We start from the raw sequence: 24,895 nt of genomic DNA on the forward strand, positions 1-24,895 counted from the left end.
AATGGCCCTGTGGCTCTCATGATTGGATGCTCTCTTCTCCCACCCATCCTGGCCCCTAAGCCCTCCAAGCTTAAGGGCTTAAGGCAAACTCCTCCCTCAGACAGCGCCTGGGTGGGTCCCCCCTTCTGAGCCCCTCCCTCTTGTCTTGCTCCTACTTCTTCTCTCCCTTCCCCTCCCCCCTCCCTCTCCATCCTCCCAAGGGCTGAAGAAGCTGGGAATTCAGGCAGCAGACCCAGTTCCGTTTACTACTGTGTGACCCTGAACAAGTGAGGTCCACAATCTGACCCTCCCTTTCTGCACCCCCCAAGGCGGGTCTGATGGTTCTCTTCTCACAGGACCGTTTTTGAGGGTTTGATGAGATTTTGTGCCTGACACATGGTAGATGCTTGATAAATGCCAGATCTCTTTTCTTCATTGTCCTTCTCTGTTTCCTTTGTGCTTCCCTCCTCCCTCCCTCTCCCCCACCCTCAAACAGCATCTTCTCTGCTTGTCCCTCTGCCCACAGCCCCGTGCCCCCTCCACCCACCCACCAAACCCAGGAAGCAGCACGGAGGCTCCACTGGCAGGTCCTGGCCCTGGAGGGAGGGCTCTCGGGCACAAAGCGTGTTGGCTGCCTGTGGAGTAATTCAGATGCACGTGCTTTGTGAACTGCAGGGCCTTTGTATGTGTGACCTGTGGGGTTGTCAGAAGCTGTAGGGACAAGGTTGAAAAGGGTGTTATGGTTGCACTTAAGCATTTGATGGGGAACTACAATCAGAACAGGAAGACTTGGTGGGGCAGCCAGAAAGAGCGAACCCTGGCTCCGAGGAGGAAAACAGCTGGCTTTCATTTTGTTCCTGTTCATCAGCTTTTCCAATGACAAAATGATTTCCTGGCTTCCCCAGCCTGGCCTGACCTGCACGCAGCCCGGAAGGAACGAGAAACTGAGCCCCAGGGAACAGCACGGTCCTCCCCGAGTGGCTGGTGACTGTCTCTGGGGCCTGGAACACGTCCCACTCCATCCTGCGCCCTGGATGCTTCCCCTGTGAAGTTGGGAAAGGGGGTGACAGGGGGCGCTGGGCAATATTTAAAGCTCCCTTAGCTCAAGCTAAGTTCAGATTGCTCAAAACCATCGGAGGCCCCAGCGGGGTCAGTTCAGAGCTGCCTCACCAACACACTGACCCAACAAGGGAAGGAACAGTTTGTCTCTTAATGAGGTGTGATTCCAAACAGCCCATGGCCTCGGGAACTCGCGGCCCGTGCTGTGTTGACGTTACATCTGTTCACTGTATCTTGTTGAAGTGGCTTCGCACCAAAGAAACTTGGAAGAGAGCAGAATATGGACACTTGGAGGCCAAAGGGCCCTCCCGTCAGGCCTCTCTCCCCACTGCCCTCCCCCGGAGAGCTGGGGGGGGACACAGGAGGTGGGAGCCAGGGTGGGTGGCTGTGAACGGATGCCCAGGGAGCTGGGAGCCAAGTACATTTTCTTTGCCACGTTGGATCGTTTTTGAAAACTATTTGCAAAGCTGCCTTTAAAGCCCTTAAGATGTTTACATTCATCTGCTGAGGGATGCATATATATTTATGGTCAAAACCCCAAGCCTCTGCCGACTTATTTGAGCCAGACAGACCTAGGTTCAAACCTAGCCAGACTCTAACAGAGACCTGCTGCGTGCCCTCGGGCGAGTTACTCAAACTCTGAGCCCCAGACGCCTCATCCGTAAAAGGGAAGGGATGATTGTACTTAACTCAGGGCTGCTGTGAGGGATAAATGAGATACACATGTAAAGTGCTTAACATAGAAGTGCTAAATAAATGTAGGTTACCAGGATAGTCTAGAATATTCTCAGTAGATACATTCTCCATAAAAGAACAGTTTCTGGGACCAGACGGAGCTGGGTTCAGACGGGTAACTGGGCCCCTGGCTAGCTGTGTGACGTTGGGTGTGTAACTTCCCTTCTCTGAGCCTCAGCTGTGTCGTTTGTAAATGGGACGATGACACTGCAGCACAGGGAGGTGTGGGCCCCAGAAAAGACAATGTGACTGCACATACGAGGGGCCCTAGGCCTGTGGGCCCCCCTTGGCCCTGCGTGTCAGGAGCACAGTCCAGTGAGCCAGGCTCCAGATTCTGCTTCAAGCTCGGGGACTGAGCCCTCGGACTCAGCTTCAGCCCGTGAGGTGCTCCGAGGTTGCTTCCTGCAGCTGATTTTGGACTAGCCTCCAGCCAGGCTTTGAGGAAGTTGGGAAGGAGTAGATGTCCCCCACCATCCTCCCATCTGCCTCCTGCCCTGGAGTGTTTTCTTCTGAGCATCTCCAGCAAGAACCAGTGGATCAGGGAAGAGGGAGGAATCCCTGTGATGGGGTAGAGGCTGCTGGTGAAGCTGCCCACCTCGAACCAGCCCAGGGTAACAAATGCAAAGTGAGAACAGGGCTTGGGGCAAGGGGCTGGCATCACCCCCACCCCCAAAATAGCTACGGCCCAAAGCACCATCGCCCTGGGAGGTTCGAGGGTGAGTTGATACATGTCACGCACCCTTTGAAAGGTCTTTTCTTTCTTCATTCCTTCCCCCAAACCCCTGAGTCCTCATCACAGCCCTGCTTCTCTTGCCCTCACAAAGAGCCCCATGGCTCCTCAGGACCTGTTGCCTGTCTTTTCAGCCGATCTGAAAGTCAAATGCATGGTCCCGGGAGTTCCTGTGCTCACATGTCACCTTCTCTTCCCAGGGAACCTGGAGAAGGTGTGTGCATTTCCACACACCCTAACCCAGAGGAATGGCTTGAGTGGCAGGATTTCTGGCCAGCTATTGACAGAGGGATATGAGCGAGGCGTGACCTACATCACACTGGGTTTGCTCTGACCTCCTCTGCTCACACCAGGAATGGACCTTGAAAAGCGTTTCTGTCATTCCTGGGAAGCACTCAGGTAGGTAACTGATCCCTCTGTCTTATGCCCATCCCAGTTCATAGCAGTGCTTTTGAGAATGCTCCCTTTTTTCTTTGCATCAGTCGAGGCTGGTCTCCCAGGATGCACGGGACGCTCTTCCAAGGCTGAGCACCGTAGCATGCTCTGTCCGCCGTGCCCCTGGAGGAAAGGAGTTCTGAGCCCTGGATTCCCAGTTTAAAACACAGTTCAGCCCCATGCAAAATACAGCGGGCATCTGTGGGTGCCCAAGGTGTTCTTGCCGTGGTCTCGAGAAGGCGTAGCTTTGAGCCTCCAAGGTTGGGAGTAGCCACGGGGGGCGGGGGTGTTCCAGGCGAGGCTCAGAGCATGCTGGTCTCCCTCTCGTTCATGGATGACATCTTGGTGAAACTTCTGTGGCTGGGATAGGAGGAGTGGCCTGTGTCCTCACTCAGAGCATGGACCAGACGGGAGAAGAGGGCCACCTTGAACTTCTTGAAGTCCTGACCCACGAAGACGTAGAGAATGGGATTCATGCAGCTGTTGGCAATGGCGATGGCAGTGGCCAGGGGCACACCCAGGCTGAAAACGGAGCCAGGCATGGCGCTGTGATGGAGCTCCAGAAGGTACAGCGTGTGGTAGGGGCACCAGCAGAGGAAGAAGGTGATAATGATGGTCACGATGACCTTGAAGGGCTTCTTAGTCTTGGCCAGGCGGTTGCGCCGCAGCTTGCAGACGATGGTGACGTAGCAGGCGGTGATGACGAGCATCGGGGTCAGGAAGCCACAGAGGAAGCGGGTGATGGTCACCGCCACGTGCCGGCCAAAGCCCACAGCGTCCACTTGGGGATGAGTGGGCCACGAGGAAGAGCTGGTGGCAGACAGGCTGAAGTTGTTAAAGCAGGATATTTTCCCGTGCACGTGGGCTGTGTCCCGGAAGACGAGGGATGGGGAACTCAAGAAGAAAGCCAGGACCCAGATGACCATGCAGGCCATGTAAGCCAGCCGGACGCTGCGGTGGTTCTGGGACCAGACGGGGAGGAGCACGGAGATGCAGCGGTCGGAGCTGATGACAGTGAGCAGGAAGACGCTGGTGTACATGTTGTGGATGAGCAGGAAGTTGCTGATCTTGCACATGGCTGTGCCGAACACCCAGTGGTAGTCCATGGCGGCGTAGGTGATGTGGATGGGGAGGAAGACGTTGAACAGGAAATCCGCGACGGCCAGATTGAGGAACCAGACGGTGTTCACCGTCTTCTTCATCTTGCAGGTGGCGATGATGATCACCAAGCCGTTGCCCAGGATCCCGAGGAAACAGATGATGCTGTAGACCACCACCAGGAAGATCCTGACCACCCTGCCTTCCAGGGGAGAGAACTCCTCCAACACCACGATGGGGTCGAAGTCATCAGAGTACACGTACTCATAGGTGAGGGAGGTGATGTTATCCTCATCCTCCATTCTCTGCAAGCGGAGGCAGGGGTCATTAGGGGTCATTAGGCAGGGGTCATTAGGGGTCATTAGGCAGGGGGTCATTAGGGGTCATTAGGCAGGGGTCATTAGGGGAACTTGGATGAGAACTGGCTTTAAGAGGTTGACCTTAAAGCCAGTGCGACTGACCGTGTCCTCCCTGGCTGTGAGCAAGGCCAGTCGGGTGGCTTTGCTATTTTATTTACTGGACTAACACCTCTCAGGTACCTCCTGTATATCGGGTACTATTCTAAAGGGTTGAGGTATGTAAACTCTTTTCATCCTCATAATAACTCAATGAAGGTTGTTACAAACCCCATTTTACAGATGAGGAAACTGAGGCACAGAGAGCTTGAGTCATGTGCCCAAAGTCATACAGCTGGGAAGAGGCAGAGCCAGGAGTCAGGCCCCAGCTTCAGAGTCTATGGTCCCTCTGGACCACCATGTTTTTGCTGCCTCTCTGGGACCCTCCCCTTTCCCTTACAGTCTAGTGGGAGACAACTATTCATCAAAAAACTCCTCAAATCATGGACAAATCGCAACAATGCTAAGCGCAATAAAGGAGAGGTGCGTAGTGCTGCGACCTTGGTTCCGACCATATTTCCAAAACCCAGGGACAGCTGCACTGACAGTGCACCCACCTCATCCTCGTCCCACACTGATGCCCTTTGGAGAGATGAGTTCAGATCCCGTGTCCCTTACCGTTCACTGTTACGATGCCCAAAGCTCTCCAATGTGGGTCCTTAGCCAATCAGTTCCCAAACACAGCTGGAAACACCTGCAGGGAAGAATGAGGAAGAGCGGTTGGCTCTGGATCTAAGAACCAGAGGTTTGGGTGGACCCAGAGCCAGAGGTTGAATGTATCGCTGTTACTCCCACTTTCCAGAGGAGGAAGCAGAGGCTCAGAGAAGCTAAGTGATGTGCCCGAGGTTACCCAGCTGGGAAGTGGTGGAGCCCCCTGAACCCAGGTCAACAGCTGAACCCTTCATCCCAACCCCCATCTCCACCGACCCCCCCATCCCAGCACATCCAGAGACGAGAGCCCGATTCAGGGATGCGTGCAGGGGAGAGAGTATGGATGGCTCGATACGAATCCACTGCCAGGGCAGGACCCAGAAAACACCATTTCAGGCGGTGTTGGGGACACAGGAGACAAGAAGAGGAACTGCCCAGAGCACCTACTCTGTGCCAAGAACTATAATTTCCTCATCACATTAAATCCTCCCAGAGGTTCTTCCAGGCAGGTGATACTACTCTTGGTTTGGAGCTGTGGAAACTGAGGCTCAGAGAGAAGCATCCTTCTCACCGGGCATCTTCTGGGCCCTCTGTTACCAAGAATTGGGCCCTGGTGTCACAACGGTCCGATAAGACAGACACAAATACATTCCCTGAGCATCTACTATATGCCAGACAGCTGAACTGGTACTTCATACAATCCCCATAACAACCTTGTTGGGTATTTTCCCAATTTATGGAAGAAGGAACAAAGATTGGAGAGTTCGCAAGCTTGGGAGGTCTTGGAGGAGGTGGTCTCACGCACCGTTCACACCCAGCCTTGGCCACCTGCCAGCTCCGTGGCTTTGGACACACGACTTCTCCTCTCTGAGCCTCGGTTTCCTCATCAGTAAGATGGGAATACTCACTACTTCACAGAAAGGATGTAAGAATCACAGGCGATCAGGAATGTGGAGCGTTTGGCCCAGTGCTGGCACACTCAATATTAGCGATTACATTGCAACCCAAGGGTAAACAGCTGAATTCTGAGCTGGAATCTGAACCCAGGGCGCTGACAACCCAGAGCCCATGCACTTTCCACCACCCATGTTCTCCCCATCTGACAAATGGGCTCTAAACAAGATGTTTCAGCCTGGCGACACTGGCAATCGACACTTCATTATCAATAAGTCCAGCCCTTCTCCATATAAATTCATCATTGCTGCTTGATGGGCTCGAGGTGGTATTTTATTGCATAAAAGTCATCTTTCGCTTTTTATTAAATAAAAGCCACTTGGAAATTTCCATTGAGGACTCTGGGCTCAAAGGAGTGGGCATCATCCCACTCTGCAGCCTGGGAGAAGAATCCAGAAGTGTCCAATCAGGGGTCCCCAAGGACTTCCTGTGGGATGCGGAGAGAAGACGAGGAGGCAGCAGCTGTCCCCTCCCCCGACTCCCACAACTGGGGGAAACGTGACAGGTGCTCACGATAATAATGTATGTGCTGAGCATGTGATTCAGATGGTCTCACTTTGACCCAGGAGGGGCCACAGCGAGGCTGAAGGAGATGAAGACCCTTGCCCAAGACATTTGGGCAGGGGGGTGGGAGAGCCTGGATTTGAACCAGGTCTGCAGAATGTGGGATCTTGCCCGCCACTCCACGCTGCGAAATCGTGATCTCATGACAGCCACCGAGTGTGTCCTTGAGGAAGGAATGAGCATGTCCGCGTTCCCTGTTCCGGGCTGTGCAGGATCCAGGGACGAGGCCGTGGCTTCCCACGTTGCTTTTCCACAGGGGCTCACGGTCAGTCACAAGGGACAAGACAGAGGTGGTGCTGTGTCCCGAGCAAGGCCAGGCTGCCCCCAGGGAGCCCCGCGGAGGGGCATCCCCTAACCTGGGCATCGGAGGCTTCCTGTGGCAGGTGGGCTATGGGCTGAGGTTTGTTTTTTTTTTTTTTTTTTTTTTGGCAGTACGCGGGCCTCTCACTGTTGTGGCCTCTCCCGTTGCGGCGTACAGGCTCCAGACGCGCAGGCTCAGCGGCCATGGCTCACGGGCCCAGCCACTCCGCGGCACGTGGGATCTTCCCGGACCAGGGCACGAACCCGTGTCCCCTGCATCGGCAGGCGGACTCTCAACCACTGCGCCACCAGGGAAACCCATATGGGGCTGAGTTTTAAAGGGCAGTTGTGAGTTAAGACAGGAAGGAGGGAGGAAGGAGGGCATGCCAGGCCGTCTCCCCCGCCCCCGCATTCCCCCCTCATTAGCGGGGGGGGGGGGGGCGGTATCTGAGCCCCCAGAGGAGGGCGAAGAGTAGCAAGGTCTCAGGACCCAGCAATTGGCACTGAAGCAGCTGCAGAAATGCGACATCACGTCTGGCTCTCCCGCTGGGCTGGAAGCAGCTCGGGGTCGGAGATCACAGGTCTTTTCATCTTTGAGCAGGGTGGAGGCCAGCCTGGGCCTGCACAGGGTGGTGCTGACATCCCCCGGCATGTCTGTCCGACTACTCCTCACCCCTCATCCCCCAAGGAATGTCAGTGTCCCCCATAGGTGTGTGCCCTTCCCCTCCACTCCCCCCTGCCTGAGCCCCTGGGATCTCCCTGCACGGGGGCACCAGTCACAGGTTTGCCCTCAGCCTCGGCCTCTGCTCTATCCCGACGTACATCCCTCCTGTCCTGTACTGCCCCCAGCCTGGGCAGTAGAGCAGAGCAGTCAAGGACACAGACCCTGGGGCCCAGCCTAGCTACCAGCATCCAAATCCTCCTCCTTCATGAACTCCCTGTGACCTTGAGCCGCTCAGGTATCTTCTCTGTGCCTCAGTTGTCTTATCTATAAAATGGGTATAATCGTAATAGTTCAAATGGTTGAGAGGATTAAATGTCACATGCAAAGTACTGAGAACAGGGTCTCTTATGGGGTAAGCACTATGTTTTTACTGTCATTATTACTGTTGTTATTATTATCATCATTTTTCCCCCTCAGTCTTCTACTCTTAACTCCCTTCTAAAATGGCCTTTGCCATTCTAAAATGGCGGGAGGAGCCAGGAAGGCCAGAGGACCTGTGCATCTTGCCCACTTGTCTCCCCAGCTCTGGGTTCAAGGGCAGGTCAAGGGCGATACAGGCAAGAATTTGCTTCTCTAAGCTCCAGTCTCCTCACCTCTCCAGAGGGGTAAGAACCCTTCCCTCATTGCTGTTGGAAGGGTCATAAGAAATGACAATGACTCCTTTGCCAATGGTAAAGAGCTGTAAAATTCTCATTGTTCAGATTCCTTAAACCCTCTATAGGAAAAAAGGGTATAAGTATACATACATAATATGTGTATGGCTAACATTTATTTGAGCACTCCTTATATGCTATTGTGCTCTGCCATAGCCTTACAAGGATACATTAGCTTGCAGTTAAGAAAACTGAGGTTCAGAGAGGTGAAGCAACTTGCCCGAAGCCACACAGCTGGGAAATCTGACTCCAGAGCCTGACTTCCAAGGATCCCAAGTGAAAAGTCTCTTGGGTTCCCCCTGCTTCCCTGAGAGATTAGGAGTCCCAATCCCACCTCTCTGAGCTCTCTAAGCCTCAGCTTTGAACCCTGAGAGCCCAGACCTTCATCACATTCTTGATCCTCCCATGGAGCTGCCTTCCCCGGTTTCCCTTTGCCTTGCCTTCAAGGTCCCTACAAGCAGCTACCACAGGGAAATCACATCTGTGATGCTGTATTAGTCCTGGACAGTGATGCTACCCACTACCTCTCTCGAGGTGCCCTTTATGAAGTTCCCTGCCCAGTGAGAAATGCCCTGGAGAATTCAAGGTAAGGAAAAACATTATTTCCTCTGAGGAACTAGGCTGCTTCCTCAATCTTAATAAACAAAGTTCTACAAAGGATCACATTTCCCTTTTTGATGTGGCCATAAGGAAGCTCAGAGTCACATCTGCAGGTCAGAGGCAGCAAGCCCATTCGTCCTGCTGGTCTGCAATTCCTGCGTTGGTTTGGGTTGGCTCTGATGTCTGCATCTAGCTATACTTTATGTTGGTTTTAGTTCCTTGTGATAGATAAATCGGGGCACACTCTAGCCCAAACATTGTACCAAGCTTTTTAGTGGCATTCGCTCATACGTCCCCAACAAACCCCAGCAGTAGTACTGCTGTTACTCCCAAGGTAAAGGTAAGGAAGTGAGGCTAAGGCACAGTCAGCTAGCAGCCAGTTCACACCCAGGTTGCTGGGACTCTGTGCCCTGCTCTTAACCATCCTGCTTTCCAGAAAGTGGAGCACATCTTTCCATGTCTGTTCACACCCTTGCTGATGCCCCAGGGTCCCCAGCTCCACCCTCCCGGGAAACCTCCTCTTTGCTCCCCTTTCTTAGCTCCTCAAGGAACCCATGTTCCCCAGTTTTCAGGACAATTTGGCTAAGGTCTGGGGCACAGATGGGAATCGTTTGCCAAAGCTGACACTGTCCATCACAGCCCAGGCGGGCAAGCGAGCCTGTAGCCAGACTGTCCTTCTTTCTGCCCTCGGCTCCCCAGGGAGCCCAGGGGACAGATGAGCTGTCCTGACGCGGCTCCCGGAGTCTTCGTGTGATCCCAAACTCACACCCATTTGGAACCAGGACCTAGAGCTGATCTGCTCTGAGGCTCCTGAGACAGACTCCCCAAGCCCGTCTTGGCAGTCCTTTCTTTGGGACAGTTCCCATAGGTCCCCAGAAGGGGATGCCAGGGAAGAGGTGGTAGGGGAGGCAGAAGACCCGCTATGACACCGGAGCAAGTTTCTTCCCCATCTCTGAGCCTCGGTTGTGCCATCTGCAAAATGGGAATGATAACCCCTGCCCTGCTTACTTCTCAGGGCCGCTGGGAGCACGCATTAAGGCCCTTCAGCTTGTCCCAGGCTTGGTGAGGATGATGGAGAAAGACCCAATGTGAGTCAAGGCCCTGGGAGGTCTGAGAGCTCCACTTTGTGGAGAGACAAAGCTTCCCGAAGCCAAGTAACACATTTGCTACGTGGCATCTGCCAACAATCAAAATCACTCATTTTTTCAGAGTGTAAGAGTTTCTATTCCCTTTTAAATTTCCTCTACAAGTTCAAACTCATTTCTGAAAACCAGGCTCCTCTCCAGCCGGTTTTCCCTTGGCATCCCTCCCCCCACCCCCTGCAGTGGGTTAAATGGCTTCCCTCAAAAAAAAAAAAAAAAAAAGATACTGTTCACCAGAACCTGCAAATGCGACCTTATTTGGAAAAAAGGGTCTTTGCAGATGTAATTAACATAAGGATCTCAAGATGAGATCATCTTGGATTAAGGTGGACTCTAAATCCAATGACAAGTGTCCCTATAAGAGGAAATGACAGAAGGAGGTTTGACACAGAAACAGAGAAGGCCATGTGAAGAGGGAGGTGGGGCCTGGAGGGATGCAGCCACGAGCCAAGGAACACCCAGAGCCCCAGAAGCTGGAAGGCACAAGGAAGGGGCCTCCCCTAGAGCCTTCAGAGGGAGCACAGCCTGCGATGGCTTGTTTTCAGACTTCTGGCCTTCAGAACCACGAGAGAATCTACATTTCTATCGTGTTAAGCCACCCGGTGTGCAGTCATTTGTTACAGCAGCCCTAGGACACTGATACACCCTCCGTTCTGGCTCCGCGGCACCCTGCTCCCCACTGCGGGGCACGCGGTATTTACATGATTATTACTGGCTTCACACATCTGACTAGATTGCAAGCTACCTGAGGGGGAGGACTGGGTCTTATTCAGGCTCCGTATCTCAGGTCAGAGCAGGATGCGGGCACCAAGTGGGTCCTCGGGATATTGCTGTGTCCTCACATGGTCTTCCCTGTGTGCGTGTGCGTGTCCTAATCACCTCTTCATATAAGGACATCAGGCAGATTGGGTTAGGGTCCACCCTAATGACCTCACTTTTCCCTAATCACCACTTAAAAGCCCTGTTCCAAATACAGTCACATTCCCAAAGTACTGGGATTGAGGACGTCAGCATATGAATTTGGGGGAGGGGACACAATTCAGCCCATAACACCTACATAGTTGTCATTATTGTTAGAACTTAACATTGCTATTTGCTGTTCCTCCAGATCGCTCCCTCTGCACTGGGATTGCCACCTGGAATGTACAGGGAACGCCTTCCTGCAAATCCGAAAACACAGCAACCCCAGCAGAAAAATGGGCTAATGATATAAACAGGTAATTTACAGGAGGGAAACCTCCAAACCGAGGTATTAGACAAACTGATCATCAAAGACATGTGAATGAGAACTGTGGAAAGGTTCTAGAAAGCTGGGATGGAGACCCCCTGGGGCTGGCACAGGCTTCATGCCTTGCTGCGGGTACCCGTGAACCCCTGCGTGACCCCCAGCTCATGTGCGGTGTTTGGAGGGGCATGCCTTAGCATTGGTTCTCCAGAAGCAAACCTCATGTAAGCCTTCCTGCAAAGGTGATTATTAAGGAAGTGTTCCAGGAAAACCCAGTAAGGGAGTGGAGAAGTAGGATTAGGAAAGGGAGGAGGTCCGACAAGGGGGCAACGCCAGGCAAAATCCCTGGGGAAGGTGGCTTGGTTCATGCCGGGGTCAGGGAACAATGGAGGTTGAATTCCAGGAGGCTATTTATATCCCTCCATCCTGTCCTAGGAGGGGCGCAGTCCCAGGCCCTCCCAGCGCCCGAGGGCAGCCCTCCGACAAAGAGCCACAGGTGCGGGCTGTCAGTAGCAAGAGCCCACGGGGAGGCTGTGTGCCCCCAAACGGTCAAAGAGCCAGGCGTCTCGGGCAGCGCAGGGGTGTCTGCTGACGGCTGGAAGCTGGAAGCTGCTTACGTCCGGTGTGGGAGAGGCAAAGAGCTACGCAGCTGGTAGAAGCAACAGATTAGCAAGTGTACACACAGCGAAAGAGCACAGCTATTTAAAACCACCTACCCAAATAGCACGTAAGTACGCTGAAAACAAGCCTCCAAAAGCAGTAACACACGTTCTGCAAGAACAGGGCCAAATAACGAGATACACGCTGAACAGATTAGAATAGCTCCTTGGGAGCGGGGGTGGGAGGGAGAGGGAGAAGGAAAAGGGGAAAAAAGAAATGAATGCAGAGAAGAATGAAAATAAGACAAGGGTGGGGGCTTCAGAGGCCTCTGAGGCAGATGGGGATGGGTGGAGGGGTGTCATATGTCAGCCTTCCCTCCCCTCCTGAGGTCCAGAAAAACCCAAAGCAAACAAACACACACCCCAAATTCCTGCCCCCGGGGTTCAGGCTTGGGCAGTGACCAGCCCGTGCCTGGGTCACTGAATTCCTCATAAAGCCACATTGATTGGGCAGGGGAAGGACCAAACAAGCAGCCTTGTCCCTGCCCGGGGCCTTGAGAGCCCCACCCTGCCAGCCTTCTCCATCAGGCTGGGAATGAACTTGGATGAGCCCACAAAGGGAACAGCATCAACCCAGTCAGAGGTGGCTGTGCGGTGACCAAGGCCCGATTCCTCCTGCCGGAGACCAGAGACCAGGCAGAAGACCCTGCACAGATCGTCCTGCCCTGCCCACCTGGCCAGGGCAGACAGACCTTTGCTGGGGAAGGGGTGGGAGAGCTCAAGGCCACATCTGGTTCCTCCCACCACAGAGAGCAGAAACCTCAGACAGATGTTCTTTGCTTAGTTTTTATTAAGCAAACGTGTATAGAGCCCTCACCAAATTCCAGGCACAGTTCTAAGCACTATTACAGAAGAGGAAATTGTGCCAGAGAGGTTAAGTGCCCAGGGTCACACAGATAGCTCAGGTAAGCAAGATAGGCCAAATTCATCATTCCAGACAGGAGGAAACTCAGAGCCCAATGAACTGCCGAACCCACTCTCCTTCCTTGTCCACTGCCTCGCCTCCTCGGGACATTGCAGAATCCTCTAGTCATTGCCCCAGTGGAACCTCCCAAGAGTCCCCACGAGGTGAGGGTGTGCATTTTCCAGGTGGGGCAAGACGAGGCTCCCCTGAGTTTCCCCCAAGCCCCCGTGCCTCTAGGTAATGGCCCTAAGGGGAGCATGTCACATCCCAGGTGCTGCAGGAAAAGCCCTTTGGAGGGGGGCGCATTCATTCATCCATTCTTCAAGGATGCGTGGAGCCTGCTGCCCCCTGGCCCTGGAGAGGAGGCCAGGGTGCCATGGGCACAGCTCTTCCCACCTGGACCTCCCCCTAACCCTGCAAGGTCACTGTCATCCATCCTGATTTACCGAGGGGATGTCTGAGGCCAGGCAGCAGTGGGAGAAGGGTCATCTGCCTGCAGTCACACACCTGGTTAGTGGCAGTGCAGGGATTTGAACACAGGTCCTTAGGAATCCAGGGCCCCACCTCCTCCAGCTGCCACCTGCTAGCCTGTGTCCCCTGGGCTCAGGGGGCAGCAGGGCTGAGAGCCATCTGGGTGGCAGATGTGGCCTTCAGCTTCCTCTCTGTGTCGTTGCCACGCCCCTCTGCCAGGCTCTGCGAAGGACTTGCTCCCTTTCTGTCCGAGTCTGGTCTCTCCCTGCTTGCTTCTCCGTCGTCAGTCTCTGTCTTGGTCTCTCTCCCTTTGTCTCATCTTGTATTCTCTGTCTGTCCCTGTCTCTGTGTCTCGCCCTGCCTCTCACTTCTCTGTGCAGTCTCCCTGTCTTCTCTTTGTCTCCCTGTTCCCTCCCTCTCTCCCCACCCTCCCGCCTGAGAGGCCAAGCCACCCTTCACCTTCCGGCATCACTCACCTATGTGCCTAGCGGGCTACACCGCAGGCTGCCACCCTGTCTCCCAGCCCGCTGCCTTCCGGCTGCTGCGTCTCCAGCCTATGGCTAACCGTCTCCTGGCTGCAGGCCCCAGGCTGAGTGCAGGGGCTTTATCAGGGCCCGTGGGCGTGGGAGCCCATGGGGGAAACTGGAAACTCTTCCCCCCATGTTTGCCCTGGCTCCTGTCCGCGTCTCCCACCTCCCCCATGGCCCACCCTGACAGTCCGGGCCGGGCGGCCCCGGATGCCTCTCCTCCAGCTTTCAGAGCCTCCAACAGGCTCTCAGGAGCCGGGAGGCCCCTCAGAGGGCATTCTGTTTTGTAGCCGGGGAAACGGAGGTCCAGGAGAGGGACTGACCCTCCCTAAGCCTCAGAGAAGAGGGCCTTAGCCTGTCTTGCCCGTGATGTATCCCAGAGCCTAGAAGCCAGCCTGGTGCTCGACACACCTTATGCCTCACCACTCCGCCCTCAGGCCCTCAGCTTGTGACATAGATTTGCGAATGAAGCCTCACTCAGAGAGGTGAAGTGACTCACCCCAGCTCACACAGCCTTTAAGCATCAGCCCAGGGTTTGAACCAAGGACCCTCTGACCCCCAAACCTTGGCTCTTTCTACTTGCCCAAGATCACAGCCTCAGCCAGCAGGTGAAACATAATGGGGCCTTCCAGGCACCACTCTCCCGGTCACAAATGTCCCTCCTCGGCAGTGTCCCCACCTCCCCCAGGCCCTGCCAGCCAGCTTTGGTCCTGATGCCTTGGCCTCTGCCACAGTCCTCTGTCTGGTCCCATCCACCAGTCCCTCATCCTTCAGGGCTGAGGGGGGGGGCCTCGAGCCCCACAGCCGGCTCCAAGAGAGATTCAGGGGTTACCAGCCCTGGATCCCTAGCCCCGAGGGACTCAGGAATCTCGAAACCACACAGCAGCAGCTGTTCCAGCCACAGCCCTGGCTGCCAGCGCTGGGACAGAATTAGCTCTGTGTTGGGAGAAAATTTCCTCCCTGGTCCCACGCCCACACCCGGGAGCTCTGGCTGAGTCACCGTAGTGGGGATCGAAGGTGCTCGCTGCCTAACAACCTGCCCCATTTTCTTGGGGTCGGGCTGGGGCTGCGTTTGGGCTTAGGACTCTGCAGCGGTGCGAAAAAGCAAGGAGCTTATGCCCTTCGACGTGGGCAACCTGCTTGCCCAGAGGCCCCAGTAAACCTCCAGTGCCTGATGGGAGCACTGAAGCAGGAAGACTGCCCCCCACCCCCGCCACCGCCAACTGTCCACTCCGCTGCCTGGATCCCCCCCATTAGAATGATCCATGCCTTCTCCCCAATGTGCTGTCCTCAAATTCACTGCTCCCTGCTCTGTGCCCTGCAGGCTGAGCTGTAGGAATAATATTATTAACTCCCTGCCCTCTGACCTCCAGTTGACTCCATCCGTGAAGGCCCAGCAGGGGCTGCAGGACAGGAAGAAAGCAGGTCGGGTGTTTATTGTCCCAGTGCCCTCCCTGCAGGGTCTCCATGAGTCGGTCACAGCTACACAACCTGGGTCCCAGGAAGCAGTCCCTCCCTGACCCCTCGACCTAAGGGCAGGAAGGGACCTGGGGTCTAAGATACAAGGATACATCATTTAGGCTGTCCACACTTTCTAAGTCCTCCCTTGCCTAAGAACTCATCAAGTCCTCATGTGAGTGGGTCATCTGTTTCCCGCTGAGACCCTGACCCAGAATCCAGACTCTCCGTGTCTCCCCCTCCGACACCCACACGTCTGTTTCCTAAACAGCTCACAAATCTGTCCATCATTTCTGCCCGCCTGGGTGAGTGCTAGAGATCCCTAACCAGCATGTCACTTGCACTATAATTTCATTTTCCACCTAGTAGCTGGAGAGACCATGTCAAAATGCAAACCGCATCACAGCTCTCCCCGCTTAAAAGCCCCTGGCAGCTCCCCTTTGTTCTTAGAACAATGCTAACTCCTTACCGGTGTCCCGGAGGCCCAAGCAGTCTGGCCCCTGCCTACCCTAGGACTGAGCGGAGGCTGGACGCCAGCCCCAGAGAGAATCCTGACTTGGAAGCAGATTCCTGGCCCAGGTAGAGGGCGGACTCTTCCTTGCAAACCCAGCCCCACTATTTTACTGCAGACCCAGCAGCTATTCCAGCCACAAAAGACCCCCAAGATTGTTTGGATGGATGTGTCTCTTTGGACATATGTCCAAGATTGTTTGGACGTATGTCTCTCTTTGTTTGGACATATGTCTCTCTTTCCAGGCCAAAAGGCTACTCTGGCCCCCACCGTGGGTCCAATGCACAAACACTATGAATTCTCCCGGCCACTCAGCTTACATCCAAAGCGGTCAGGGAAATAGCCTGGGTCTCTCCCCCGTAAACAGTGCCCCAGCCCCTGGAGGTGGCCTGTAAACAGATTTTCTCCCATGCTTATAACCCACTGGACTGGGAGGCCCGGCATCCCGTTCGCTTAATCCCCTGAAGTCAGCCTTGAGTCTACTCACGTCAATAGTCCCCAAGCTGTGTACACAGAGTATCTGGAAGGCAGCAGGCACAGGGGTTTTACGTGAGCCGCTCAGGATGTGGTCGGAGGAGGCTGCCAGTGGTGGTCGCCGTCTCCCCCGTGCTGGCAATGCCCTCAGTGTTCTGCTCATGGCGTGGGCTTGGAGCCCAGACTCTGAGTGGCTCCTGGGTGCCCTGCGAGTTGTCATAGTTCCAGCCCCTGTCCCCCTAAATCCAGGCCAGCACAGCCCACCTTCAGCCCTGAGGGCCAGGCTGCATCTGATACCGCCCCAGAGCATGGCTTCTCCTCTGGGTACCTTGAGATGCGTGGAAGGGAGCAGCCAAAGGAACTGTCCCCATCTTTAGTGCCCCAACCTGCTGTGGGAGAGAAGGGCGAGGAAGCTGAAGACCGGCCTCATCTGCTTCTGCAGCCCTTCTTTGCAGCCCCTCCCTCTCTCTCTGTTACTCTGAGAACCTTACCAGGCCCCTGAAAGTCACTCCTGGACATTCTGGTAAAGAGCTTTTGACCCTAGAATGCCAGGGTTAAATATTATAATAATCACCAAAATATCAATATTTTATTGAGCACCTACTATATATGCCAGGACATTGAGAAGCACCTTATGTGTATAATCTCACACAAACCCAGGGGGATTATTATGGCCATTTTAGAGTTGAGGAAGCCAAGGCCAGAGAGGTTAAGGGTCTTACCCAAAGTCACGTGGCTAGTGAGACGCAGAGGTAGGATTTGAACCCAGATTAAGAATACAGTGCTCTTTCTTTTATACCTTACAGGATCTACTTGGCAAATGTCTTTAGATTAATCCCTGACCATTTGGGGCCTTGGTTTCCCCAACTATAAAACAAGGAGGTTGGAGTTGATGGCATCAAAGGCTCTCTTCCAGCTTTAAAATATGCCATAATTGAATGGGCCAAGTGTCTGTCTATTCCTAGCCTTGTGCCCATAAAAAGACAGCATGGCTCAGCTCCACGCTGTGTGACCCCAGACAAGTTGCTTTACCTCTCTGAGCTATAGTAGGGTTGCCTATAAAATGGCAATAATAAAACCTTCCTTTCAGAAAATCCAGGGATCTGGATGAAGCGAGCTCTTGGGACCCCTTGCAGGATTAAGATCTCTGGGATGGAAGTTAAAGGTTAATTTACAAGCGTCCCCACCACCAAGACCCCAAGTCTGGGGTCCTTACTGACTGTGACAGTGTTGTCTCAGACTCGCCCCCCTCCCCCTTCCCAGCTGCACAGTGGCTAAAAGCCCATACTTGAAAGTCAGCCAGACCAGGTTTCAAGGCCCTTCCTCATTCAGTGACTGTGGACATATTACCTCTCTTCTCCAAGCCTCAGTGTGCTCATCGGTAAAATGGGGCTGATATTATTACCTCCCTCCTAGGGTTACCGTGAGCATATCACAAAATGACGAGGTGAACGTGGTATCTGGTGCGCAGCAGGTGCTCAGCAAACGTTTGTATAGAAAAATCAGATGGTGACGTGCCTGTGAGATCCGGTAGCATCCCTGTCTCATGGAGGGAGGGGAGAAAGCCAGGCCAAATATCCAGTTTGCAGATTCTGAACCAAAGCAAAGGGCTGTGTTACCAGGAAACTCACAGAGCTCAAAGATGAGCCTGGATGGTGTCTGGAAGTAGAGGAGGGCTGGGAGCCAGCCAGCGGTTGCTCTCAGCCTCCTCCTTCCAGACCAGATGCCGCCCGGGGCCGGATGAGGAAACGGTGGCTACTGCCATTCCCTCCCCGTCTCGGCCCCTTCTCCTTTCCTGGCATCCCCACATCCTCTGCCAGAGCTTCTGCAAAGCATTTTTCAACTTGACTATAGTCCCTCGGTTAAAACAAGCATTGTCCCACTTCCGGCTACACAGGGCATTAAAGCATAACAAGGAGGTGCCCAGGCTATGTGGCCTCGGGCCCATTCTCCACATCTCCAACCTTCCGTTTCTAACCTGGCACATACAGATGGCCCAACATACTGTGAAGATGAAGGAAAATGATTATATGAAGCACCTAGCAAAACAGCCAGCCGCTCATAGGGCCTCAGACGATGCCAATTCCCCCTTATGCCCATTTAACAGATAAGAAAACTGAGATTCAAACAAGTTTCATGATCTTTCCCAAAGTTACCCAGAAACTGAGCAATGGGTATAACCAGGAGCTCTAGGCTGGACTTTGGGCTTCTCCTCTCCTGGTTTTCCCTGGAATCATTTTCCACATGACTTAGAACTAGATTTCAATTCCACCTCCAGCACTTAGAGGCTGTGTGACCTTGTATAGGTTGCTTCACCTCTCTGAGCCTCAGGCGCCTCATCCATAGCATCTTTCTCTAGGAGTTGTGAGGATGCAATAAGACAAGGCTGGTAAAGTGCTTGGCCTTGTGCCTGCCATGATCACAGTTACCAATACTATTAATACCAGTAATTAGTAATATTACAGGAAAGGGGGGGGATTTATCTCACAGCGGTAAAACTGGAAAATATGTTTCCACCCTCTTGGTGGGGTCCTTTATTTTAGGATCCAAGGAGAACTTGGCAGGACACAGCCTTTTCTAGAATTCCCAGAATGTCAGGGAACATTGGGTAAATTGGAGACACCAGGAGGCTGCAGCGTCAGGTCACAGACCCCTTTCCAGCCTTCTCCCATGTCCCATCTGCTTGTCGCCTGAGCAGCCCTGAGGCCCCAGCACATCTAGACGAGAGCAGCCCCGCCCAGGCCCCTCACTGTCTGCCCAACAGCCCTGTTCACTCCAGGCCACTTTGTTTCGGGGACTTCCTGCCTCTGGCCTGGAACGTTCTCCTCCATGGCCCTGTCACGGGAGGAAGTGTGCGCAGCGTGGGCCTGGGGTTCCAGGAGTGCGGTTTGGCACCTTTGCCTGGGAGAGGTCAGAAAACAGAAGCCCTCTTGGAGGGTGAGGGAGGGGAAGGGAGGGCGAGGTGCGGTCCCTTCCAGACAGGCTGACTCAAACCCTCCAGGAGGCTGAGAAACTTCCAAGAAGATGGCCTTGACATTGGGCTAATGGAAAGCTCAGAAGGCCAAGGATTCTTCCCTCCAATTCTCTGATCCTCCTCTCTCCCTTCCTCCATCCTTCCAAGAAATATTTATTAAACACCTATTGTGTGCCAAGCCCAGATCCAGATCCAGGGGCTACAGCAGGGAACAAAATGGACACATTGCTTCCCTGGAGGGGCTGGCATTCTCGAGGGTGAGGATTGGGTAACAAACAGATAAACACATTTGTAATAAAGAGGACAAACACCTCTAGAGCCAAACTGCCTGGGTTTGAACCCCCGCCCTGCCATTCACCAGCTGCGTTACTGTGGGCAAGTCACCACACCTCTCTGTGCCTCAGTTTCCTCATCTGAAAAATGGGGGTGATAGCTCTTTCCTCATAGGGTTGTTACGAGGATTAAATGAGTTTACGTTGGTAATGTTTAGAAGCATGCCTGGTTCATTGGAAGCAGTATGTAAGTGCTGGAAAAATGAAACGAAAATAACAGATGATGATATATGCTATGAACTAAAATATAAAGAGGAGTGGGGCATAGAGATGGGGGCGGGGTGCTATTTTAGGCAGAGTGTTCCGAGAAGCCCTCTCTGATACGGAGACCTTTGAGCAGATTTGAATACAGGGAGAGGGAGACATATCACTATCTGATGGAAGAGCACTTCAGGCAGGGGGAAGGGTAAGTGCAAAGGCCCTGAGGCAGGAACAGGTTCAGCAGGTTCAAGAAACAGCGTGAATCCATTCATTCAAACATCCATTCAATAAGCAGCTAGTGAATACCTTCTAAGTGTCACACTCCTTGTTGGAGACTGTGGGAGTCTGTGCCCCCAAGTAGGGGAGGTGGGTGCAGGACCATGGCATAGTCAGTGCTCTGAGATGTCACCTAAAATCCAGACTTCCAGCAAACCAGCCCTATTGGGCCTGCGTCACAGACAGGATGGGGTTCTTGGCAGCCTCCCTATGTTCAACCCCTTGACTCTGGGGCAATGAGTCTGCTGTGATTCACCATGGAGCCTGCCCTGGCTCTCTACTGTTGTCGAAACAAGAGCAAGATAAGAGAAAGATGAACAGTCACTCTCACTTTCAGCTTTAATGGGAGAGTGTGGATTTCTTTGTGGAAGTGGAGAATGTTCTGACGGTGTCTCCTGCCTGACCTTGTTGCTGGCTGAGTTTGTGGCCCTGGCTCTGTACAAAGCAAAGGGAAGGTAGCCAGGGAAATCAGGAGAGGCTTCTGGGAGGAAGTGACATTTGAGCTGAGGCTTGAGGGGTACGACGCCTTTGCTTAATGGAGCAGTGGAGGGAGAAGGCACCTCCGCAGAGGAAACTGTGTGCAAAGGTACAGAGGCTGGGTAACGTGAGGTTAGATTGTGTGTGGGTGTCTGTGCATGTGTGTCTGTGTGTGTGTGGCGGGAATTTTGGGGGGATGGCAGGAGACGTGGCTGAGAAAAGAAGAGGGGTTCAGATTATGAGACCTCCTGCAAGGTACCAAATTTATCCTGTGGGCAATAGGGAGCCATGGGTGGTTTTTAAGCAGAGGGGTGTCCATTTTTCTAAACAACCCCAGCTCTAGCCCAGGTGGCTCATACGGAGACTGCATTGGAAGAGGGGAGACTGGAGGCAAGAGGCTAGCAAAAGACCTGATGAACTGAGTGAGAATCCCCCACCAGCTCCAGGTCCACTCAGAAGTGGCAGTTTTTGGAGGCTTCAGAAATCAAGGGCCCCATCACAGAGCCGGGGAGTCTGGCAATCTCCCCATTTTCTTGAGGGAATTCTTCCTCAGCCGGCATGGGCACGTTTGCCTCAAGAGCCGTTTCCATGGCAACTGCCAGTGCTCCAAGAAAAATCTTGGATGAGCAGAGGAGTAGGGACAGGATACACCAAAATGAGTCTTCATGGAAGAAGCCAGGTCACACTGGCCAGTCCCAGGGGCTGAGACCCAACCCCAGCCCGAGAATCCCTGATGCCACAGACGAAATCTAGTCACCATGGCAACACTGATTCCCCATCCTTGGGTGTCACTGGGGATGGGGAGAGACAGGAGGGAGGAAATGCCAAGGGGCAGCCAGACCAGTAGCTTACAAGGTATGCTAATCCCAGGATGGGTGTGAGAGGCAGGTAAGTGAAGAACACGGGTGCAGATGAAAGAGCAGCCTCTGGGGTCTGATTTTTGGGTTCAGAAAGGCATCCCCTACCCCAAAATTGATGCCTGGTAAACCCTGTTGCTAGGCCTTGAATTCCACCATTAGAGTTCTACTTTTAACTCCCCCACAATTAACTGCAGTAAAAGTAATAATGGCCTGGGGGCCAACACTCCCACCACCACCACCATTCACTGGCTCAGGCTGGTTGGGGGCAAGGCTGGAGCAGCTGTGGGTGTGGAGAGAAGCCAGGGAGAGAATAGTTTATGCTAAATGATGGGGGTGGCGGGACATCTCAAGGATGGAACCTGATCCCCCCCCTCCCTGTCTTCCACTCCAGCAAACCTGAGGAGGGCATTGAGGGCTGAGCTTAGAGAACAAACTGACAGAACCTCCCATCGTGTCCCTGGTTTGCTGTGTGACTTTAGGCAAGCACTTTCCCTCTCTGATCAGGCCTCAGTTTCCACATCTCTAAAACGGACAGGTTGGACTGAGAGAGGAAGACTTTGGAGTGGAGGAAAGAGAGAGTAGGAAAGCAAAGAAAGGGGTGCAGTGTGGAGGAATTATGGGGGTTGCAGAGCTTTGAAAGACAAAAGGCAGAAATGTTGCTATTATGTAATCATTAGCTATTCCTTGAGATAGGATGTGGGGGAAGGTTAGACATCCAGCTCATCAAGCTCAGGCTCTCACTGAGGCCGAATGGTGGAGGGGCTGAGTGCCCAGCTGGGGAGCCAGGCTGCCTGGGGTTAATCTCAGCAGTGGAGGATCACTTACCTGCCCTCTGCCTCAGTCTTCCTATTTGCAAAGTGGGGAAAATTGTAATACCTCTTGCACTGAACTATTCTGGGATTAAATAACTTGACATACGTAGAGCGCATAGCATAGATCCTGTTTCTTGTTATCTCACTATTGATGAAACAAGGCTAAAAGCATCTACGTGGGGGCATGTGCGCGTGCGCGCCTGCCTGATCCTGACGTTACTAAGTTTCAGGGAAGGGATGTTAAGGGGAAAAGGCAGCCCAGATCAGGAGGCTGGGTGGAGATAAGCTGCAAAAAAGAGGAAGGGAGGGCCCCTGGCTGTGAGCACTGAGCTCTGTTCCCCTTCGCCAGCCCGAGGGAGGTCAGCGACATGCACGCACCCACCCAGGACAGGGCGGCAGGGTTCGTGGGAAACCGCCAGCTGGGTTCAGGGAGGGGCCACAGGGGGAACCTTGGACCCCAAGTCCTTCGAAGACGACCCACTCACTTGTGCCCCCAGGAGCCCAGTGCCCCTTGAATGCGTGGCGGTCAAGGCCTCTGGGCATTTGCTCTTACAGGTTGCTGTGCTGGGGGTCAGAGGAACCTTTTCCTGTCCTGCTCCCCCCAGCCTCGCTACGCACTGGACAAAAAGACAGGCAGAACGGAGAGCAAATGGTAAGAAGACAGAGAATGATCCTGCTGGCATGTGCCAGACGTCTGGCTGGATGCTTTGCCTTCCTTATCTCCCCGTAGCCTGACCAGCTCCCCGCCCAAGACGGGGATGGTTATTATCCCCACTTAACAGGTGTTGAAACTGAGGCTCTGAAAGGAACCTGGTCAGGATCACCAGACAGCCCTGGTGGAGCCAGGACTTGAACTTGGATCTGTGGTCTCCAGAGCCTGTGCTCCAGGGCACCCCAGCTGCAACCCACACAGCTGTTGAAAATGTTCTCCTGCCCTTATCACAGCGCTTCTAAGCGTCCTGGGTGGGCTGCTGGCCTCTTTCACGGCTAGGCCGTGACAAGCCTTCAGGCCGCATTCCTTCCTCTCCCTCCTTCTTCCCCGGGTTCCCAGGTGCAGCCCTGGTAGGGGAGGAATCTAAACCACTGAGAGGCTGGGGGTGGGAGGTGGTGATAACAGTGGCCCTTACTTGTCAGGCGCCAACTGTGTACCCAGTGCCTCTACTCAGAACAAACCTTTAAGGTGGGTATTTTCATTCCCATTTTGCAGATGTGGAAACTGAGGCACAGAAAAGCAAAGCCACTAGCCCAAGATCCCACACCTAGCAAGAGGCAGAGGTAAGATTTGAACCTGGGCTGTTCTGACACGGGGGCCCACACCTTCAGTCACCGTGACTGCCCTTGATGTCCTGCGACTTGCTGGCTGGGGACTCCACTGTGTGCAAGGCCCTCTGTTCTTGCACCCGCTGACTCCCCCATGCACAGGGCAGGCAGGGGAGCCGTGTCTCACATACCCACAACCCCACCTCAGAGAGCCTTCAGTGACCCGACTTACCCACCTCTGGCCAGTGCAGTCGCCACACACCAGGCTCCAGAGCAGGCAGGGGGCTGCAGAGGCACGTCCAGCCGGGAGGACCCCTGGGAGATCCTGCAGGCCTGAGCCGCCCCAGCCGCGCCCCGCCCAGGCTGCCAACACCAGGCACAGGGCCCCCGGGGCACTCAGGCAGGCTCTGGCCCCCTGGAATTGCCTGGCTCCAGCCCAGGCAGCTGACGGAAGGGCTGGCATTGGTGGAGTATGTAGGAGATCCCACCCTGTTCCCAGGCTTGGGGGGAGGAGGGACAGGCTGCCCTCCCCCTTGACCCTATAACCATGCTGTCACCTTTTCCCAGGGAGAAACTCAGCCTTGCCCGAGAAAGGGTCTCACTGGGAAAACTGCCCCCCACCCTCAGTGGAAAAAACAGACAGTTGAAGCCCAGAGGAAATGTCAGAATCCTTAAAAGCCACTGCTGGAGAGGCTATAGGCTCGAGGGGTCTGCCACCCCCATGCTACAGAAAAAGGAAACTGGCTCAGGGCAGCGGAGGCCTTAAGCCTCACACAGCTGCAGCAAAGCCAGGTGCCGAGGCCAGCCTGACCCCTGAGATCTCAGGCCATGACTCAGTCTCTTCATCTGCAAAGCGGGCCAGTGTAAAGCTTACATGAGATCACAAATGCAGGGTGTATAGGTTGACCAGTCATCCCAGTTTGGGGGTGTCCTGAGAAATGGGGCTTTTGGTGCTAAAACCAGAACGTTCCAGGCAAATCAGGACAGGCAGGTGGCCCTGCCTATATGAAAATCCCAGCCCCAACAAACACACCCCGTGGCGGTGATGTTTAAAGGAAGCTACTTCTGGAGTCAGATAACATCGACTTTGTTATTCTAGCTCTGTCATCATTTAAAAAAAAAAAAACTTTTATTTTTTTCATTCAGTTAAATTTGACAGATCTCTGCCAGGCACTGTGCTAGGCGTGGGGATGCTATAGAGAGCAGAGTGGGCAAAAACCGGTGCCTGGTAGAGCGTAGAAAGACACAAGACATCATCACACAGGCAGCAGGAAGGGGAGCCCTCCTGGTAAGTTGCTTGGTTTCTGAGGCTTGGTTTCACCTCAAAATGGGGGACCATCCACTTAGAACCTCCTCTTGGGCATCCCCTAGGCCCTCGAGTCATCACTCAGAAATAAAATCATCAGAAAAAAAACTCTCCCCGGGTTCTGCCATTTTCCAGAGAAGGTTGCCCTT

At 53.9% G+C, this 24,895-nt stretch overlaps 1 protein-coding gene across 2 annotated transcripts; it reads right to left on the bottom strand.

The window, feature by feature from the left end:
* Positions 1 to 592: 592 nt before the first annotated feature.
* On the bottom strand, positions 593 to 23,800 carry CMKLR1 (chemerin chemokine-like receptor 1). 2 transcript variants are annotated; one of them, XM_079942429.1, is made up of 3 exons: positions 23,677 to 23,800; positions 5,050 to 5,125; positions 593 to 4,341 (listed from the first exon to the last, which is right to left on the bottom strand). In XM_079942429.1, exon 3 carries the CDS (start codon positions 4,336 to 4,338, stop codon positions 3,241 to 3,243), a length of 1,098 nt encoding a protein of 365 aa, XP_079798555.1. In that variant the 5' UTR covers positions 4,339 to 4,341; positions 5,050 to 5,125; positions 23,677 to 23,800; the 3' UTR covers positions 593 to 3,240. The 2 variants fall into 2 exon arrangements, with proteins under 2 accessions (XP_079798555.1, XP_079798554.1); XM_079942428.1 differs by lacking the exon at positions 23,677 to 23,800 and adding an exon at positions 13,755 to 13,949.
* Positions 23,801 to 24,895: the final 1,095 nt, after the last annotated feature.

The sequence above is a fragment of the Stenella coeruleoalba genome (genome assembly GCF_951394435.1).
Source record: "Stenella coeruleoalba genome assembly, chromosome: 14".
Classification (NCBI taxonomy): domain Eukaryota; kingdom Metazoa; phylum Chordata; class Mammalia; order Artiodactyla; family Delphinidae; genus Stenella; species Stenella coeruleoalba.